The following is a 22,458-nucleotide window of genomic DNA, read 5'->3' as shown; positions in this document are numbered from 1 at the left end:
ACCCAGCCACGACCCATCTTCAATGCTCTTACTGAGGGAAGGAGGTTGTTGGCCAAGATCTCGCGATACATGGCCCCATCCATCCTCCCCTCAATATGGTGCAGTCGTCCTGTCCCCTTTGCAGAAAAGCATCCCCAAAGAATGATGTTTCCACCTCCATGCTTCACGGTTGGGATGGTGTTCTTGGGGTTGTACTCATCCTTCTTCTTCCTCCAAATACGACGAGTGGAGTTTAGACCAAAAAGCTCTATTTTTGGCTCATCAGACCACATGGCCTTCTCCCATTCCTCCTCTGGATCATCCAGATGGTCATTGGCAAACTTCAGACGGGCCTGAACATGCGCTGGCTTGAGCAGGGGGACCTTGCGTGCGCTGCAGGATTTTAATCCATGACGGCGTAGTGTGTTACTAATGGTTTTCTTTGAGACTGTGGTCCCAGCTCTCTTCAGGTCATTGACCAGGTCCTGCCGTGTAGTTCTGGGCTGATCCCTCACCTTCCTCATGATCATTGATGCCCCACGAGGTGAGATCTTGCATGGAGCCCCAGACCGAGGGTGATTGACTGTCATCTTGAACTTCTTCCATTTTCTAATAATTACGCCAACAGTTGTTGCCTTCTCACCAGCTGCTTGCCTATTGTCCTGTAGCCCATCCCAGCCTTGTGCAGGTCTACAATTTTATCCCTGATGTCCTTACACAGCTCTCTTGTCTTGGCCATTGTGGAGAGGTTGGAGTCTGTTTGATTGAGTGTGTGGACAGGTGTCTTTTATACAGGTAACGAGTTCAAACAGGTGCAGTTAATACAGGTAATGAGTGAAGAACAGGAGGGCTACTTAAAGAAAAACTAACAGGTCTGTGAGAGCCGGAATTCTTACTGGTTGGTAGGTGATCAAATACTTATGTCATGCAATAAAATGCTTATTAATTACTTTAAAATCATATAATGTGATTTTCTGGATTTTTGTTTTAGATTCCGTCTCTCACAGTTGAAGTGTACCTATGATAAAAATTACAGACCTCTACATGCTTTGTAAGTAGGAAAACCTGCAAAATCGGCAGTGTATCAAATACTTGTTCTCCCCACTGTATATGTGAATATATGTGTATATATATATATAAATAACATGGGGGATTGGAAGTGATGCAGACAATTACATTGATGGAAGTTACAATCTTTCTGCAATATTAAGCTGATCTACCCCCCATAAAAAATATAAATAAAAAAGACCAGCATGATTGTGGAACTCGAGAATTGCACTTGTGCACCTCAGACAAATGTAAGCCAACATTCAAAGCTCCTGCTGTAAATAGGTATTCAATGTTATTGCATAGCAACAGGTTTTGTCAAAGCCTTTGACTGGGGTGAATGTTCACAGACTAATCTATGCCATTCTTTATTATGGTCATGAGTCATGATTACCAACACACAGTCACAGACCGGGAATTTCACTGTTTTCCAGCCAACGTTTAATCTGCACAGACACAGAAACTCAATCAAACTCTAGATCCACCCATTAAAACATGTTCCTACTCAACCAAATCCCTCTCTGTCTCTCTGTCTGTCTGCCATGTAGCAGGCTCCCAAAACTACAATGAGCAATTAGAATCTGGGTCACATTTACAGTATGAACTGCTGCCTGCTGCCCATCCCCTGAGTCAGGAATGAACACCACACCCCCCACCCAACCAGCAGTGCCCACCTGATGCAGCTCCGCTGTGATTGGCTGGCCCAGGCCAGAAAGGGGTGTGTACTGCACCACATAGCCACTCACAGGCCCCCCTGCGGGAGTCCACCGGATCCTGAGCGAATCAGAGGTCTGGCTTGAGAACTGGAGGTTAGAGGGACCGGAAAAGGCCTCTGCCAGAAAAAGAGAGAAAGAGAAAGAGAAAGAGATGGTGTGTGGAGGAGAGGGAAGACAATGAGAGGTGATTTGTATTGTGTAATAGACAGTAATGTATTGTACTGAGCTGAGTCTGTTCCAGTGTAATGTATGGCAGTGTGTGTTTACCATCGCTAGCGTAGACTCCACCTGAGCTGGAACACACACGCGGGCCCACCAGGGAGAGCAGTGTGTTGAGCAGCTTAAAGTCCCCCACAAAGAATGTGTAGTCTCTCTGAGGAGGAGTGGCTATCAGAGCCAACTCAGTCTGGTCTGCACTCTTTATACCTGACAGAGACAAAAACAACCAGTCAAATACCGTACACACACACACTATCAAGATATACCGCCTGAGGCTTGTGGTCGGGATTAATGAGTCAATGTGGCAAGTCAGACGGTATTGGAGCATCAGGTCTCGACCAACAGGTTCCGAGACAGCTTCTACCTCCAAGCCATAAGACTGCTGAACAGCTAACCCTATTTGTCTACCTGCACAGACCTGCTTGCTATTCACCTGCACCTTACGAGACTACTTGCACTGACTCTCAATACACCCAACCCATACACACACACACTCACAACTCACACACACGCACACACTTATGGTCATCATTGCTGTTACTATTTATTACTATTTATTTAAGCTGCTCAACCAAGTCACTATTCACTTCACTACTTGTAAATAACAGTCATAATTTACATAGCACATTTCATATTTTTACAACTTTGACTTTTGATATTTGTACTTGAGTGCTTGCAAGTAAGCATTTATTCTGTGCACATGACAAATAAACGTTGATTTGATTTGATCTCACAAACCTACCCACTGCAAACATCTCCACTCCCAGACTCCGTAGCTTCTGAGCTGGGTCCCTTACATTGTCTTGAGACTTTCCATCTGTGATCAGTATACAGACCTACATGAGAGAAAGAGAGAGAGAGAGAGAGAGAGAGAGAGAGAGAGAGAGAGAGAGAGAGAAAGAGAGAGAGAGGAATATGTCAAGTCATGGTCTGTCACGGGACAAAATATAGTCTCTTTCAATCTATTCTATCCCTCTGTCAGACCTTTGAGACGTTCCGGATGGAGGTGGGGTTGAAAAAGTTGTCAGCGACAAATTTGAGGCCGGCACCGGTGCGAGTGTTTCCCCCCTTGTAGTTGAGGTTCTCCACAGCGCTGACCAGCTCAGTGCCATTCAGGTAGGTGGTGAAGGTGAACTCCACCCTAAATGGGACAAAACACACAACAATAAACTACTGCATCACCTGGGGAAAACCATTCACCATTATTAAGGGGGTAAAAAACTATTGGTAACAGACAAGAAAGAAGAGTCAAGTGTTAATGTTAATGTATTGTACCAACAGATAATTGTTAGTAGAAGCAAACATTACAGACAAGACTCTCAGTGTCTGACCTAGAGGTGTCGCTGTACTGCACGGCCCCGAAGCGGATCCCTGATTGGCCCACAGAGCTGGCGAAGGGCTTGACGATGCCAGCCATGAAGCCCTTGACTTGCAGGAAGTTGGCCCTGCCGATACTTGATGAGCCATCTATCAGGAACACTATGTCTGCTGCTCCAACATTATTACACCTGCCTAAAGAGAGGTACATTAGTGAGTCTCTTTATCTTAGCTCTGAGGGTTAGAAATGTGGGCTACAGTAGGGCAGGCTACCATGATGAAGCAAGTAGAGAGAGTTAGTGCAGACATACACTCAGTGGCCAATTTATTCGGTACACCTATCTAGTACCGGGTCAGACCTCCCTTTGTCTCCAGAACAGCCTGAATTCTTCAGGGCATGGAAACGTTGCTCAATTGGTACCAAGGGAACTAACGTGTGCCAGGAAAACATTCCCCACACCATTACACCACTGCCACCAGCCTGTACCATTGACACCAGGCAGGATAGGGCCATGGACTCATGCTGCTTACGACAAATCCTGACACTGCCATCAGTATGGCCCAACAGGAACCGGGATTTGTCAGACAAGGCAATGTTTTTCCACTCCTCAATTGTCCAGTGTTGGTGAGCGCGGGTCCACTGGAGCCGCTTCTTGTTTTTAGCTGACAGAAGTGGACCCGGTGTAGTCGTCTGCTGCAATTGCCCATCCGTGACAAGGACCGACGAGTTGTGCGTTCTGAGATGCAGTTCTGCACACCACTGTTGTACTGCACCGTTATTTGCCTGTTTGTGGCCCGCTTGTTAGCTTGCACGATTCTTGACATTCTCCTTCGACCTCTCATTAATGAGCTGTTTTCGCCCACAGGACTGCCGCTAACTGGATGTTTTTTGTTTGTCACACCATTCTCAGTAAACCCTAGACACTGTCGTGCATGAAAAGCCCAGGAGGCCAGACGTTTCTGAGATACTGGAACCGGTGCGTCTGGCACCGACGATCATACCAAGCTCAAAGTCACTTAGGTCACTTGTTTTTCCCATTCTAATGTTCAATCGAACAGTAACCGAATGCCTTGATCCCTGCTTTATATAGCAGGCCACGGCCACGTGGCTCACTGTCTGTAGGAGCGAACAATTTTTGTGAATGGGGTGGTGTACCTAATAAACAAGTGTATAATGTGGCTTAGAATAGATACAGTGTGTTCAGAAAGTATTCATACCCCTTGACTTATTCACATTTTGTTGTGTTACAGCCTGAATTCAAAATTGATTAAATAAATAAAAACATCACCCATCTACACACAACACCCCATAATGGAAAAGTGAAAACATGTTAGAAATGTTTGCCAATGTATTGAAAATGAAAGACAGACATATCTTCTTTAAAAAAGTATTCACACCCCTGAGTCAATACATGTTAGAATCACATTTGGCAGCAATTACAGCTGTGAGTCTTTCTGGGTAAGTCTCTAAGAGCTTTGCACAACTGAATAGTACAATATTTGCAAATCCTTATTTTAAATTTTTTTCAAGCTCTGTCAAGTTGGTTGTTGATCATTGCTAGACAGCCATGTTCAAGTCTTGCCATAGATGTTCAAGCCTATTTAAGTCAAAACTGTAACTAGGCCACTCAGGAACATTCAATGTTGTTTTGGTAAGCAACTCCAGTGTATATTTGGCTGAAAGGTGAATTTGTCTCCCAGTGTCTGTTGGAAAGCAGACTGAACCAGGTTTTCCTCTAGGATTCTGTTTATTTTTATCCTAAAAGATTCCCTAGTCCTTGCCGATGACAAGCATACCCATAACATGATGCAGCCACCACCATGCTTGAAAATATGAAGAGTGGTACTCAGTGATGTGTTGTGTTGGATTTGTATTTAGGACATAAAGTTAATTTCTTTGCCACATTTTTTGCAGTTTTACTTTAGTGCCTTATTGCAAACAGGATGCATGTTTTGGAGTATTTGTATTCTGTACAGGCTTCCTTCTTTTTGGCAACTGAGTTACGAATGACGCCTGTCTCTTTGTAGTGACTGGGTGTATTGATACACCATCCAAAGTGTAATTAATAACTTCACCATGCTCAAAGGGTTATTCAATGTCTGCTTTTTTATTTTTACCCATCTACCAATAGGTGCCCTTCTTTGTGAGGCATTGGAAAACCTCCCTGATCTTTGTGGTTGAATATGTGTTTAAAATTCACTGCTCGACTGAGGGACCTTACAGATAATTGTATGTGTGGGGTACAGAAATGAGGTAGTCATTCATAAATAATTCTAAACACTATTATTGTACACAGAGTGAGTCCATGCAACTTATTATGTGACTTGTTAAGCACATTTTTACTCCTGACCTTATTTAGGCTTGCCATAACAAAGAGGTTGAATATTTATTGACTAATTTCAGCTTTTCATTTTTTATTAATTTATAAACATTTTTGAAAACATAATTCCACTTTGACATTATGGGGTATTGTATGTAGACCAGTGACACAAAATCTAAATTTAAGCTGTAACACAACAAAATGTGGAAAAAGTCAAAGGGCGTGAAAACTTTCTGAAGGCAATGTAGCTGTTCTACTGTATGCAGAGGGTTCATTGTTTACCTTGTGCTTCAGCCTGGTGCACTGAGGACAGCAGGACAGCCACAGGGAAAACCCAGCTCCACATCTTCACAACCTACACACAGACACACACAAATGTTACACTATATACATATTCATATACAAATGTACACTGTACACACACACACACACACTGAGTTGCGAAATACACACATATACACACACTGAGTGTGGTCTGACTCTGAGCTGGCCCACAGTGTGTCCTCATTAAGACAAACACAAAGGTCCTTTAGTCAGTGAGGCCTCTGAGGGTCACAGAGTGTGGAGAGACACATTACTCTTCAGCCTGCCTTGTTTCCCCTCACTTCACTACAAGGACCTCATCATGTCACAGATCAATGGGGCTATCTATTTGTAAGTCGCTCTGGATAAGAGTGTCTGCTAAATGACGTAAATGTAAATGTAACTAAATAACATGCTCAGTGAGGAAAGGTGACTCAACTAATCTTGTTAACATCATTGCTCTGAAGCAAGATGGCCCAATATTCCTAATGGCCTTCTCTTCCTTCTCTCCATTTATATATAGGCAGTACAGAGTAACAGAGGAAGAGAGGGCAGAGTATATATGTATTGGTCTCTATAGTGAATCACCATCCAGCATCTGTAAGTGTTTACAGTAGCATAGCGTGTCACACTACTGAACTAACCCAACCCATAGAGCAGACTGAATGTCAAGCTCTTCTGACAGAGTCCTGCCACATGAAAGAGGTCATGATGGGAATCCCACTTAACACACTCCTAAATACATTAGACTGGAAACCTATTGAAGCTGACACTGAATTACTTTGTGTAGTCTACACACACACACACACACATGCACACACACACACACACACACGCAGGCACACACGAACACACACACAGGGTTGGGGAGTAACTGATTACACGTAATAAGTCACATGTAATCTGATTACAAAAAAACTGTAACTGTAATCAGTTATGTTACCAGCAAAAATATTGTAATCAGATTACAGATACTTTTGAAAAACTAGATGATTACTTATTGGATTACTTTGAAATTCAGAAACGATGTTTGTGAAAAAAATACATTATGACACTTTTCTGTTTTCTCATTGACATTTAAAACTGTTGAGATGACAGCCGTTTTGCACTGTTTCACTATGGTTTTAGTCATCAATCTATCAAGAGGGCAATATTTTATTAATGTAGTAGTGTTCCCCCCCCCCCCCCAGCTATGACCTGTGGCTTTCAAATCAAATTGTATTTGTCACATGCGCCAAATACAACAGGTGTAGACCTTACAGTGAAATGCTTACTTACAAGCCCTTAACCAACAATGCAGTCTTAAGAAAGAATACCTAAACAAATAAATAATAATAATAATTAAAGAGCAGCAGTAAAATAACAATAGCGAGGCTATATACTGGCGGTACCAGTACCGAGTTAATGTGCGGGTGCAACGGTTAGCCGAGGTAATTGAGGTAATATGTCCCATGTAGCTCAGTTGGTAGAGCATGGCGCTTGCAATGCCAGGGTTTGGGTTCGATTCCCACGGGGGCCAGTATGAAAAAAAATAAAAATGTATGCACTCACTAACTGTAAGTCGCTCTGGATAAGAGCGTCTGCTAAATGACTAAATTATTTTTTAACATTTTTTAAAAAATATGTACATGTAGGCAGTGGCGGCTCCTGAAAAAATTCTCAGGGGGGGCAATTTTTCTGATGATTTAGGTGACCTACACACATTTTTAAAAAGATATGTCCAGCAACAACATGAAGACAGGGGCAGCATATAAGTCAATACCAGAAGCATTTATTGACTGATCTCAAAAGTGTTGGCTTACAAAATCAAAATAAGTTATCACAGTAGAAATAATCAAGGGTGTTCTTTCACATTCCTCAACACTGCATAAACAATATGCATTTCCATAAACAAATGAAATATCAGCTGAAAATACAGCATCTTGGTATTTGTTCAGATTGCAGGATCAACAAGAGCTTTTACCACATTTTTTGCCTCATGGTTGAATTGGAAATATGTGCACCTGAGCATAATTCTACAACAAGCAAGCAGGAGCTTTTGATAGAGGCTACTGAAAACATTGATGCAAGTTATTGGTAATAAGACATTTTTATAGACTTCCATATTCTGCCCTCTTGTATAGATTTGTGAAAATGAACAGTGATAGACATTTTGCTTGAAAACAGAATTTGAAAGTAATTTCTAGAAAAGGTAAACACAGCTATCTGTATGGCTTTGTAAAAATGAACAACCATATTCTGGCCAATTGTATAGATTTGTAAATATGAACAACCATATTCTGGCCAATTGTATAGATTTGTAAAAATGAACATGAACAGATATTTTTTTTGTTTTACTTTTTTTAAATGAAAAATAACTATTTTAAACAACATCAACTGTGAACTGATTTGGGCGTGTGTGTGTTAAAGAGACAGGGAGGGAGGGACAAAGAGAGAGAGAGGCTACATTACTTGTACTGAAACTGTTCTCTTCTCTGTTTCAATACAGCAAAGCGTTCAATGACTTTCTCATTGAAATCAGGCATGCTGAGGACTAGTTCCCTCTCCATGGAAAGCATGGCCAGTGCATTCAGACGTTCCTGGCCCATTGAATTTCGCAGGAATGTCTTAACTCGTGTCAAAGTTGAGAAACATCTCTCAGCTTCAGCTGTTGTCATGGGAGTAGTTATGAGGATGTTCAACAGAGTCACAGTCTCAGAGAACGTCTCCTGGAGGTTGTAGCTCATGAGAACCTGGTACAGTGCCAGTGCACCACAGCCTCCCTTGAATTCAGGATTCTCATAGATCAGAGATAGTTCTGTCTTGAGCTTTGCCTTGCTCAGCATGGGGTATGCATTCACAGTGGCATTCAGAGCCTCATCAGGAAATGAATGGCAGTACCTTTCAAACATGTCTGCTTGCAGTAAGGTAGCACTCACAAGGTGGCCAGAGAAAGAGAACCTTTCTTTGATGTGATCCAGGATGGTGTTGCAGACCTCTTCAGACAGCCTCTGCTTCTCCTCTTCTCTCAAAGCTGTTCTGGGTCTTTTGGCTCCTGTTGCTTCTTGCAGCTGCTGTTGAGAGGAGTCCCTGAAGGCAAACAGACCAATGTGTTTGTTGGCTTTGTACAGTATTGTTGTCTATGTGATGCACAGGTATATGCAATGTATCCATGATGTATAGTACAAATACTTCAGTTCCACTTAAAATGGGCAGGGATGCATAAAGTCTTTAGTGTTTAAGTTAGCCTTTGTGTCTCACATAGCCTGGATGTTCAGCACAGTATACAGTGGTGCTCATAAGCTTATGATCCCATGCTAAAGTTGACTAAAAAGAGGAATAAAAAAGAAAAGAAAATTGGTGTCCATAAAGGTTGGATTTTCCAACTTTTTTAATTAAGTCATTAAGATAAATTTCCAAAAGATTATTTTTTTATTTTTTTATTCCTCTTTTAGTCAACTTTAGAATGTGTTCATACACTTATGAGCACCACTGCACAGTACACATAGTATATAAAATAAAATAGATTACACCACTGGCCATATATAATGAGAATAATGTAATTTCAAACACAAATGCAGTCTCCTTTCATGCATACATTTTCAAATAAAGCTCTGCTTTGAGAAAGATCGAATGATATTGTTTAATCTTACCTTATGGCCTGCACACTGCTTGTGAAGCTGTCGAGGGCACTTTTGATAAAGACAGCATCGATGTCCTTCTTCTGTAGCTTCTGGTACAGAATGTCGACGTGGGGCATGATTTTGTGAAAAAGCCGCAGGAAAAAAATAAAATCTTCATCATGCAGCATCCTCACGTAGCCAGATGCCTCTCTCACTGTGCCCTGGTCAAATGAACCCAATGAACCCGTCCGGATGGCTTCAAAACATTCTATTAGGTCGTCTCGATTCTCGTAGACAGTGTTCACGACTCTGCTGTTGAAGTTCCACCGTGTGGATGAAGGTCTGGGCAGTCTTCGTGCAACAGTCTGGTCAAGAATGCTGGTGCGTTTGGGTGACCGGGAAAAAAAGTTGTAATCCCGCTCAGATCGGAAAAGAAAATGTTCACTTTTTTGATGCGAAAGTAGCTTGCTGCATGATCAAATTCAGCTGATGCGCATAGCAATGCACGTAATGGGCATTCTTGAAATGCTCACGCACCTTTTTCTGCACACCAGCCTTCTCTCCCTCATCACACTGGCTCCATCGTAAGCTTGCGCAATGAGTTTGACTTTCTGTCATCGGCAAAAAAGACCGTTCAGTCTCTCCAAAAGTACACTGGCGATTGAGACTGAGGTTGATTCCGAGATGGGAAGGAACTCAAAAATCGCTCCCTGCACTTTGTGCTTGCTATCTATGTACCTCAGCACAAGCACCAACTGTGTCTGTGTAGAAACGTCCGTGGTCTCGTCAGCTTGGATAGCTACGAAGTTCGCAGACTTCACCTCCTCCACAATATGTTCCCTCGTGACCGCTAGCATACACTCCAGTAGCTCGTTTTGAATGGTCTTTGATGTGCCCTTGAAAACTTTAGCATTTTTAAGATGGTCATCAAACACCTCATCTAATTGTGCCACAAAGTTGACAAGTCCAAGAAAAATACCAGGGTTGGTGGAGCCCTCAGTTTCATCTTTGCCTCGCAAAAGCTAACTCAAACACGCCGCAAAACTTCACACACTGGATTAGCCGGCTGAGGATATGGCGGTTCTTGCTAACCTCATCGTTGTGGCGGCGGACAGCTAGCCTGTATCCCTCATCCAGTTGAGTGGCAATATTCACTCTCCCCAAAGCAGAAATTCTCAAACAGCTATCCATGTGGGTCTTTGACAGCTCATGTTTCTTAATCTTTTCTGAAAGATGGTGCATGTCGGTTACACCAGTCGCTGTCCAAGCGGTGCTGTCTGCCGTGCCGCCTTCATGGTGAATGAGTAAGCAGGGGTAGCAGAAAACTGCATTAGCTTACATCGCAGCCTGCTAGCCAGGTTTTTCGTTCATACCAATTTTTGGAAAATCCTCGGGTGTAGGACTTCCCCCTTTAGTAGAAACCTGTTGAATTATTAAATTTGGTCTGGGAGGTCCTAATTGTTTCGTTGCCAATTTATCTTCATTTGTTCGCCGACAAAAAGGAAATTCTTTGAAAGACACAACCGAGTTGCACTGAAGCCTAGCCATGTTGATAGTAGTAGTGAATTGATTGACGCTGCTACCCTCTCTTTTCTTAGTTACGTTCATGTGACGAAAGCGCGTAAGTGCAAGCCCACAGACACCCATTGAGATTGTATTGAAGGCTCTGAAATTTGAAAAAAATAGATTTTACATGGGAGTCTATGACAGAAGTTCTGGGCGATTTTCAATCTGACTGAAATCGCCCCAAAAGGGGGTGGAGCCATTTGAAGCACGACTTTAGCCTGATTCGACATTTAGTGGCAGTGTGGCACTGTGGCAGATCAGACGTATAGATTACAACACTGATAACTACTGTTGCCGTGATATAATTGATTAGAAAAAAAATCCCTTCCTTTTCCCGTTTGGCAGTGCGTCGCCCATATCGCCCTATTGAACAGGCCGTCCCTGCATGTAGGTAGAGTTATTAAAGTGACTATGCATAGATAATAAACAGAGAGTAGCAGCAGTGTAAATGAGAGGGGGTGGGGCAATGCAAATTGTCTGGGTAGCCATTTGATTAGATGTTGGGGGTAGAAGCTGTTTAGAAGCCTCTTGGACCTAGACTTGGCGTTCCGGTACAGCTTGCCGTGTGGTAGCAGAGAGAACAGTCTATGACTAGGGTGGCTGGAGTCTTTGATAATTTTTAGGGCCTTCCTCTGACACCGCCAGGTATAGAGGTCCTGGATGGCAGGAAGCTTGGCCCCAGTGATGTACTGGGCTGTACCCACTACCCTCTGTAGCGCCTTGTGGTCGGAGGCCGAGCAGTTGTCATTCCAGGCAGTGATGCAACCAGTCAGGATGCTCTCGATGGTGCAGCTGTAGAACCTTTTGAGGATCTGAGGACCCATGCCAAATTTTTTCAGTCTCCTTAGGGGGAATAGGTTTTGTCGTGCCCTCTTCACAACTGTCTTGGTGTGCTTGAACCATGTCAGTTTGTTGGTGATGTGGACACCAAGGAACTTGAAGCTCTCAACCTGCTCCACTACAGCCCCGTTGATGAGAATGGGGGCGTGCTCGGTCGTCTTCTTTTTCCTATAGTCCACAATCATCTACTTTGTCTTGATCACGTTGAGGGAGAAGTTATTTTCCTGGCACCACACGCCCAGGTCTCTGACCTCTTCCCTGTAGGCTGTCTCGTCATTGTTGGTAATCAGACCTACTACTGTTGTGTTGTCTGCAAACTTGATGACTGAATTGGAGGTGTGTGTGGCCACGCAGTCATGGGTGAACAGGGAATATTGGAGGAGGCTGAGCACACACCCTTGTAGGGCCCCTGTGTTGAGGATCAGCAAAGTGGAGGTGTTGTTTCCTACCTTCACCACCTGGGAGCGGCCTGTCAGGAAGTCAAGACCCAGTTGCACTGGGCGGTGTTCAGACTCAGGGCCCCGAGCTTAATGATGAGCTTGGAGGGTACTATGGTGTTGAAGGCTGAGCTATAGTCAATGAACAGCCTTCTTACATAGGTATTCCTCTTGTCCAGATGGGATACGGCAGTGTGCAGTGTGATGGCAATTAAATAGTCTGTAGATCTATTGGGGCGGTATGCACATTGAAGTGGGTCTAGGGTGTCAGGTAAGGTAGAGGTGATATGATTCTTAACTAGCTTCTCAAAGCACTTCATGATGATGAGAACTTGTTCTCAACTGGCTTACCTGGTTAAATAAAGGTTAAATAAAAAATAAAAATAAAATGATGACAGAAGTGTGCTACTGGGCGATAGTCATTTAGTTCAGTTACCTTTGCTTTCTTGGGTACAGGAACGATGGTGGACATCTTGAAGCAAGTAGGGACAGCAGACTGGGATAGGGAGAAAATGAATATGTCCGTAAATACTCCAGCCAGCTGGTCTGCGCATGCTCTGAGGACGCGGCTAGGGATGCCGTCTGGGCCGGCAGCCTTGTGAGGGTTAACACGCTTAAATGTCTTACTCACGTTGGCCATGGAGAACGAGAGCCCACAGTCCTTGGGAGCGGGCCGCGTCGGTGGCACAGTGTTATCCTCAAAGAGGGCGAAGAAGGTGTTTAGCTTGTCCGGATGCAAGACGTCGGTGTCTGTAGGCCCTGCGACATACGTCTTGTGTCTGAGCCATTGAATTGCGACTCCACTTTGTCTCTGTGCTGACGTTTTGCCTCCTTGATTGCCTTATGGAGGGAATAACTACATTTACATTTTACATTTTAGTCATTTAGCAGACGCTCTTATCCAGAGCGACTTACATCAGCAATTAGGGTTAAGTGCCTTGCTTAAGGGCACATCGACAGATTTTTCACCTAGTCGGCTCGGGGATTAGAACCAGCGACCTTTCGGTTACTGGCACAACGCTCTTACCCACTAAGCTACCTGCCGCCCAACTACACTGTTTGTATTCAACCATATTCCCAGTCACCTTGCCATGGTTAAATGCGGTGTCACGGTTTACTAAGCCAGAACCCAGAAGCAGACCAGGACAAGGTAAATTGAAACAAAGGTGAGTGTTTATTTAATAGATCCACGAGTGAGGCTGAATAATCCAGGGAACAGAGCGGGTGGCGTGGATGGGTTGTTGAGGGTGCAGTGGTAGGTCCAGTAATGGCTCGGCAGCCGCCGACCATCAGGCAGAGGTTGGGTGAAGGTTCCGGGTGAGTGACTGCAGATAGAACAAAACGGAGGTAAGTATACAGCAAGTCAAAAAGGTGCAAAACAACAAAACTAACGCTAGAAGTTCCAAGGCTGATACACGGACAAACATACTGTTCATGGCTAACGATCCGGCAGGGAATGGATGTTAGGACAGAGCCTAAGAAGGGTGATGATCAGGACCAGGTGTGCAGATTGCTGATGGGATGCAGGTGCGGAAATCAAGAGAGCTCCCGCCTAGCAACGTTGCCCGGCAACCAGGCAGGGAGCGTTCCAGAACCCCTCGGGAAACTGGAGATCCCGAGCAGAAAAACTAATACCCAGACAGAAACCGACTCAGACTGCAGGGATCGTTACAGTACCCCCCTCCGACGAACGCCACCGGGCGGACTCCCGGAGCGCCAGGATGGAGGCGGTAGAAGTCACGAATGAGGTCAGCATCTAGGATCTGTCGCCGCGGAATCCAACTCCTCTCCTCAGGACCATACCCCTCCCAGTCCACGAGATACTGGAAACCCCGGCCCACGCCGTCTGGAATCCATGATGCGTCGCACCGTGTAGGCAGGACCACCTCCGATCATCCGAGGAGGAGGAGGAGGAGGCGGAGGAGGCAACAGAGGACTGAGGAGAACAGGCTTGAGGCAGGAGACATGAAAGGTGGGATGGACTCTGAGCGTCCTCGGTAGTTTGAGTCGAACTGCCACCGGATTGATCACCTTCTCCACCACAAACGGACCAATGAACTTCGGTAACAACTTCCTAGACTCAGTCCGTAAAGGAAGATCCCGTGTGGCCAACCAGACCCTATCTCCGATGGTATAGGTGGGAGCGGGGATCCGGCGACGAGTCGCCTGGAGCTGATACCGGTCCGAAACTCTAAGGAGTGCCTTTCTGGCCCGATGCCAGGTCCGGTGGCAACGACGAATATGGGCCTGAACAGAGGGCACTGAGAGCTCCTTCTCCTGAGAAGGGAACAAGGGAGGTTGGTAGCCATACAGGCACTGGAAGGGAGACATCCCAGTGGCAGATGTAGGGAGAGTATTGTGGGCATACTCAACCCAAGGCAACTGAGAGACCCAGGAGGTGGGGTTGGAGGAGACAAGGCAGCGTAGCGTGGATTCCATCTTCTGGTTGGCTCTCTCCGCCTGACCATTAGATTGGGGGTGAAAACCAGATGTGAGGCTGACTGTAGCTCCAATGGCCAAACAGAAGGACTTCCAGACAGCAGAGGTAAACTGAGGGCCACGGTCGGAAACGATATCACTGGGCAAACCGTGGACCCTGAAAACCTCCTAACCAGGATCTCGGACGTCTCCGAGGCAGAGGGAAGCTTGGCAATAGGCACAAAGTGGGCGAGCTTGCTGAATCTGTCCACGATAGTCAGAACGACCGTGTTTCCCTCAGAAACGGGCAACCCAGTGACAAAGTCCAGGGCCAGATGCGACCATGGTCGCCGGGGAATAGGAAGGGGGTGAAGTAGTCCAGAGCTGGACCGATTGGTACTCTTATTCTGCGCACACACTGGACAGGCAGCAACATAACCCCGAGTATCCTCGGCCATGGCAGGCCACCAAAAACGTCTGCGAAGAAACGCCATCGTCCCGAGCCACGCCAGGGTGACAAGCCATCTTGCTGGCGTGGGACCATTTGAGGACAGCAGGACGAACCGACTCAGGCACAAACAACCGACCGGGTGGACCGTTACGGGACCGGGCTGCGTCCGAAGGGCCGCCATCACCTCCTCCTCAATCTTCCACCTAACAGCTCCCACGACGCAGTTCCGGGGGAGAATTGTCTCGGTCTTGGACCCACTCTCCTCCGTCTTGGAGAACATCCGGGACAAGGCGTCCGCCTTGCCGTTCTTAGATCCAGGTCGGAACGTCAGGGAAAAATTGAATCGTCCGAAAAACAACGCCCACCTGGCCTGACGGGAGTTGAGACGTCTAGCCGATTGCACGTAAGCAAGATTCTTGTGGTCAGTCCAGACAATAAACGGTTGCTCCGCCCCCTCCAACCAGTGGCGCCACTCCTCCAAGGCAAGTTTCACCGCGAGAAGCTCCCGGTTACCCACATCGTAATTCCTCTCCGCAGGCGAAAGCGGCGACGAGTAGTAGGCGCAGGGATGGAGTTTACTGTCCGTGGAGCATCGCTGCGACAGGATGGCGCCAACTCCCACATCAGACGCGTCCACTTCAACGACTTAACTGACGGGCCGTGTCCGGCTGAGAGAGAATCGGTGCGTTGGTGAATCGCCTCTTCAAATCCAGAAACGCTCGATCCGCCTCCGGATTCCACTTGAAGGTCCTGATACTGGAAGTCAAGGCAGTTAACGGAGCGGCCACACGGCTGTAATCCCGGATGAATCTGCGGTAGAAATTCGCAAACCCCAAAAATCTCTGGAGCTGCAATCTCGTACCGGGCTGGGCCCATTCCAGAACCGCTCTAACCTTCTCCTGGTCCATCCTAATCTCTCCCCTGGAGATGATGTACCCGAGAAAGGATGTCGTGTGGGCGTGAAACTCGCACTTCTCGGCCTTCACGAACAGGCGATTCTCCAACAATCGCTGCAGAACCTGCCGGACATGCTGGACGTGGTCGGAAGGTTCCTTCGAGAAGATCAGAATGTCATCCAGGTAAACAAACACAAAGAGACCGATCATATCTCTCAGGGACGTCGTTCACCATACTCTGGAATACCGCTGGAGCATTGGTCAGTCCAAACGGCATCACCTGATACTCGAAGTGACCCATCGGTGTATTGAAACCCGTCAACCACTCGTCCCCCTCTCTGATCCGGACCATGTGATACGCATTGCGTAGGTCTAGCTTGGTGAACACCGTAGCACCCTGTAAGGAGTCGAAGGCAGAACTCATCAAGGGCAGGGGGATACTTGTTCTTGACCGTGATGTCATTCAACCCCCGATAATCAATACACGGTCGAAGAGAGCCATCCTTCTTACCCACAAAGAAGAATCCTGCCCCAGGGGGTGATGACGAGGGACGAACGAGACCAGCAGCTAGGGACTCCTTGATGTAGGTCTCCAAAGCCTCACGTTCAGGTCGGGAGATACTGTATAACCTTCCCTTGGGGTAGACAGCTCCAGGGAACAGGTTGATGGCACAATCATATGGTCGGTGGGGAGGGAGTGACAGAGCCTTCTGCTTACTGAACACTTCCCCCAAATCGTGATATGTCTCGGGAACCAGGGACAAATCTGGGGGTTTAGCCTCAATCACCTGACTGGGAACCGAATGGGGACAGGCAGTCTTGAGACAGTTAGCATGACAATCAAGGCTCCAACTCGTTACCTTGCCCGTCACCCAATCGAACGTGGGATTGTGTTCCTTCAGCCAGGGGTATCCAAGGACCAGAGGAACATGGGAAGACGGCAGAATGAAGAATGAAATCATCTCCGAATGATTCCCCGACAACAGCATCTTAACCGGTTCAGTCCTCATCGTGATACGTGCCAGACTACTGCCGTTCAGAGTGGTCGCTTCAATGGCTTCCGGCAATTGCTCCTTGGAAAGCCCCAGCTGTTCCACCAACTCGGCATCAAGAAAGCTTCCATCGGCACCTGAATCGATAAAAGCGTTAATCGCTAAGCTCTGATTCCTGTTCATAAGGGTAGCCGGGAAACGGGTCTGACAGAGGTATTGAGAGGTCGAAACTGGCTCGCTAAAAGTCCTCCCAACTTTAGCGAGCCGCGCAGTTTGACGACCGCCGGGAACAGGTGGCGAGGTAATGTCCCGAACCACCACAGTAGAGGCAACAGTTAGTCCTACGTCTGAGTTGGCGTTCCTCCTTGGTTAACCCGTGCCGCCCTACTTGCATTGGTTCAGAATCGGGAGACAGGACCTCTCCACTAATCCTGTGTGGTGGACGATGATCGACGTATTCTGGTCCAATCCCGACCCGACTGGAACCTGAGAAGCTGATCGATTGGACGGAACCCATTGCTTCTCCCCTCCTTCGCTCTCGGACTCGATTATCCACCCGAATAGACAAGGCTACCAAGCTGTCCAGGTCACTAGGCTCCGGATAGGAGATCAACTCATCCTTGAGCTGCTCCGACAGACCCTGGTAAAAGGCCGCTTGCAGAGACTCCTCATTCCACCCACTCTCCACAGCCAACGTCTTGAACTCGATCACGAAGTCGGCCACGCTGCGAGTTCCTTGGTGAAGCGAAAACAGGCGCCTAGCTGCGTCCCTCCCTCGGACGGAATGGTCGAAGAGCTTCCTCATCTCGGCCGTGAACCCCTGGTATGAAGCCATGCAGGGGTCTTGTCGTTCCCAAACGGCTGAAGCCCACTCCAGCGCTCGACCACGCAGCAACTCAATCACAAAGGCTATCCTAGCCTTGTCTGTGGCATAAGAGTAGGGCTGTAGATCGAACACTAACCCACACTGCATAAGGAAAGAACGGCATCTTCCCAGCTCCCCCTCATATTTATCCGGCGTCGGAACCTTGGGCTCACGGAAGGACACAGCTCCAGAAGCGGCAGGCGAGATGGGTGAAACCGGTAGTGGATCCTCCACCGGAAACTTGCGCTGGTTCTGGACCTCCGTCAGACCGGTAGAAAGGTTCCGAACTGCCAACGCGATCTCCTGTAGCTCCGTGCTATGATGGCCCAACATCTTCTCCTGATGGGTAATGGCATGGCGAACAGAGTCCAGGTCCGCTGGGTTCATTACTGGCCGGATCGTTCTGTCACGGTTTACTAAGCCAGAACCCAGAAGCAGACCAGGACAAGGTAAATTGAAACAAAGGTGAGTGTTTATTTAATAGATCCACGAGTGAGGCTGAATAATCCAGGGAACAGAGCGGGTGGCGTGGATGGGTTGTTGAGGGTGCAGTGGTAGGTCCAGTAATGGCTCGGCAGCCGCCGACCATCAGGCAGAGGTTGGGTGAAGGTTCCGGGTGAGTGACTGCAGATAGAACAAAACGGAGGTAAGTATACAGCAAGTCAAAAAGGTGCAAAACAACAAAACTAACGCTAGAAGTTCCAAGGCTGATACACGGACAAACATACTGTTCATGGCTAACGATCCGGCAGGGAATGGATGTTAGGACAGAGCCTAAGAAGGGTGATGATCAGGACCAGGTGTGCAGATTGCTGATGGGATGCAGGTGCGGAAATCAAGAGAGCTCCCGCCTAGCAACGTTGCCCGGCAACCAGGCAGGGAGCGTTCCAGAACCCTCGGGAAACTGGAGATCCCGAGCAGAAAAACTAATACCCAGACAGAAACCGACTCAGACTGCAGGGATCGTTACATGCGGTGGTTCATGGTTTCAGTTTTGCGCGAATGCTGCCATCTATCCACGTTTTTCGTTTGGGTAGGCTTTAATAGTCACAGTGGGAACAACATCCCCTATACACTTCCTGATGAACTCATTCACCTTCCCCGTGTATACATCAATGTTATTCTCAGAGGCTACCCGGAACATATCCCAGTCCGTGTGATCAAAACAATCTTGAAGCATCGTTGAATAGACCTTAGCACGGGTACTTCCTGTTTGAGTATCTGCCTATAGGAAGGGAGGAGCAAAATGGAGTCGTGATCTGATTTGCCTAAGGGAGGATGGGGGAGGGCCTTGTAGCCATCCCGGAAGGGGGAGTAACAATGGTTGAGCATTTTTGCAGTGAGAGTACTACAGGCAATGTGTTGATATAACTTCTGTAGCGTTTTCCTCAAATTTGCTTTGTTAAAATCCACAGCTACAATAAATGCAGCCTCAGGATGTGGTTTCCAGCTTGCACAATGTCCAGTGTAGTTCCTTGAGGGCCGTCGTGGTATCGGCTTGAGGAGGAATATACAAGGCTGTGACTATAACCGAAGAGAATTCTCTAGGGAGGTAATACGGTCGGCATTTGATTGTGAGGTATTCTAGGTCGGGTGAACAAAAGGACTTGAGTTTCTGTACGTTATCACAATCACACCATGAGTAGTTAATCATGAAACATACACCACTGCCTTTCTTCTTCCCGGAGAGTTCTTTATTCTTGTCTGCGCGATGTACTGAGAACCCAGCTGGCTGTATGGACGGGGACAGTATATCTGGAGAGAGCTATGATTCTGTGAAACAGAGTATGTTACAGTCTCTGACGTCTCTCTGGAAGGAGATCCTCGCCCTGAGCTTGTCTACTTTGTTGTCCAGAGACTGAACATTAGCGAATAATATACTCGGAAGCGGTGGATGGTGTGCACGCCTCCTGAGTCGGACTAGAAGTCCACTCCGAATACCTCTTCCGAATACCTCTTCCAAATCAACATGCGTGTGATGGCGCACGTGGACGCACGCGCGTGCCCGGTCTAGTCAGCATGTTAAGAGGTTTAATTCAGAGTTGAAAAGGCAACATTTTACATTTGTTCCACCTGAGCGAGTCTGACCACAAGTCGGAGACTACTATGATGACACACCAAATGCATTTGATGGATCCTTTTTGTCTTCTTCTAATGCCACTTAAGGGGAAAGTAATCCAAAAGTAACGGAAAATAATCAGATTACGTTACTGATAATGGGTAATGCAAAAGTTACGTTAATGATTACAATTTTGGACAGGTACCGTAACTAGTAACTGTAACGGAATACATTTAGAAAGTAACCTACCCAACCCTGTGCGCAAACACACACATGCGCACACACACACACAGTATCAAGATATGCAGCCTGTGGCCTGTGGTCGGGATGAATGAGTCAATGTCCTACTCATCCAATCGTTCACTAAAAATAGACAAGCACACCTGCCTCCGGGATGGGTGGAATATAAATATTTTAATGAGTTTAGATTAAGTTCAGTTTTCTACATAGAAAACTAGGAAAAAGGAGAAGGAATCTCTCAGTATCTAACACAAAGCTCACTGTTTTTGTTTGTGAAAGCGTAAATGTTTGTTCTGGTACTGGTATGTATATACACTGCAGAACGGGCTGCTCTTGTTGTATCTCAACAATCGACAGCTGGACAAATTTCAAAACACTCAAGATATTACAGTGCATTCGGTAAATATTCAGACCCCTTGACTTTTTCTACATTTTGTTACAGACTTATTCTAAAATTGATTAAATTAATTGTTTTCATCATCAATCTACAAACAATACCCCATAATGACAAAGCAAAAACAGGTTTTTAGAAATGTTTGCAAATTTATAAAAAATACAAAACAGAAATACCTTATTTACATAAGTATTCAGACCCTTTGCTGTGAGACTCGAAATTGAGCTCAGGTGCATCCTGTTTCCATTGATCATCCTTGAGATGTTTCTACAACTTTATTGGAATCCACCTGTGGTAGATTCAATTGATTGGACATCATTTGGAAAGGCACACACCTGTCTATATAAGGTCCCACAGTTGACAGTGCATGTCAGAGCAAAAGCCAAGCCATGAGGTCGAGGGAATTGTCCGTAGAGCTCCGAGACAGGATTGTGTCGAGGCACAGATCTGGGGAAGGGTACCAAAAAATGTCTGGCCGCCCGGCCAAACTGAGTAATCGGGGGAGAAGGGCCTTGGTCAGACAGAGCTCCAGAGTTCCTCTGTGGAGATGGGAGAACCTTCCAGAAGGACAACCATCTCTGCAGCACTCCACCAATCAGGCCTTTATGGTAGAGTGGCCAGACGCAAGCCCGCTTGGAGTTTGCCAAAAGGCACCTAAAGGACTCTCAGACCATGAGAAACAAGATTCTCTGGTCTGATGAAACCAAGATTGAACTCTTTGTCCTGAATGCCAAGCGTCACGTCTGGAGGAAACCTGGCACCAACCCTACGGTGAAGCATGGTGGTAGCAGCATCATGCTGTGGTGATGTTTTTCAGTGGCGGGGACTGGGAGACTAGTCAGGATCGAGGGAAAGATAAACGGAGCAAAGTACAGAGATCCTTGATGAAAACCTGCTCCTCAGACTGGGGCGAAGGTTCATCTTCCAACAGGACAACGACCCTAAGCACACAGCCAAGACAACGCAGGAGTGGCTTCGGGACAAGTCTCTGAATGTCCTTGAGTGGCCCAGCCAGAGCCCGGACTTGAACCCAATCTCTGGAGAGACCTGAAAATAGCTGTGCAGCGACGCTCCTCATCCAACCTGACAGCGCTTGAGAGGAAATGCAGAGAAGAATGGGAGAAACTCCCCAAATACAGGTGTGCCAAGCTTGTAGCATCATACCCAAGAAGACTCGAGGCTGTAATCGCTGCCGAAGGTGCTTCAACAAAGTACTGAGTAAAGGGTCTGAATACTTATGTAAATGTGATATTTCTGTGTATTTATTTTATTTTATTATATATTTTTGAAAACCTGTTTTTGCTTTGTCGTTATAGGGTATTGTGGAAAAAACAATTTAATTAATTGTAGAATAAGGCTGTAACGTAACAAAATGTGGAAAATGTCAAGGGGTCTGAATACTTTCCGAATGCACTGTAGCTTTAGATCTCACCCAAATTGCTACTTATCACTGTTCAGTTCATTAAAAAGTCCATAGTAGATGGAATAATACTAACATGTGAATACATCAGTTAGTCTGGTCATGTTTATATTTTTCAGAGGATAGGGGAGCAGGGAAAAAACAACCGCTTTAGAGAATTGTCTGAGGGCAGAAACGCATAATGCATCTTAAATGTTTGTTCCCCTTGTATGATTTAAAAAACACAGAAACAACATTTCTTGAACTTTTCCCCTAAACAAACAGCATCCCACATGCATAATGAATTCCAAATGTAGTGCCCCTTTTCCTTCTGAAACCCTAGACAGATTGAGTTAATCTATATAGATTCCTCACCTATAAAATGTAATTGCTCAAA

General features: G+C 46.2%; 1 protein-coding gene across 1 annotated transcript in view; it reads right to left on the bottom strand.

The window, feature by feature from the left end:
* The window catches only part of LOC121578768 (collagen alpha-1(VII) chain-like), a 109,193-nt gene that overhangs the window by 5,649 nt on the left and 81,086 nt on the right, over positions 1–22,458 (bottom strand). The window contains exons 2-7 of the mRNA XM_041893153.1: positions 5,882–5,954; positions 3,293–3,473; positions 2,946–3,102; positions 2,704–2,797; positions 2,010–2,168; positions 1,701–1,858 (exon numbers count right to left, since the gene is read on the bottom strand). Coding sequence (XP_041749087.1) covers positions 1,701–1,858; positions 2,010–2,168; positions 2,704–2,797; positions 2,946–3,102; positions 3,293–3,473; positions 5,882–5,954 — 822 coding nt within the window. The remainder of the gene's footprint in view (positions 1–1,700; positions 1,859–2,009; positions 2,169–2,703; positions 2,798–2,945; positions 3,103–3,292; positions 3,474–5,881; positions 5,955–22,458) is intronic.

The sequence above is a fragment of the Coregonus clupeaformis genome, chromosome 12 (assembly GCF_020615455.1).
Source record: "Coregonus clupeaformis isolate EN_2021a chromosome 12, ASM2061545v1, whole genome shotgun sequence".
NCBI lineage: Eukaryota > Metazoa > Chordata > Actinopteri > Salmoniformes > Salmonidae > Coregonus > Coregonus clupeaformis.
Note: the sequence above shows the minus strand (reverse complement) of the source record. Positions and strands in the feature narration are given on the sequence as shown.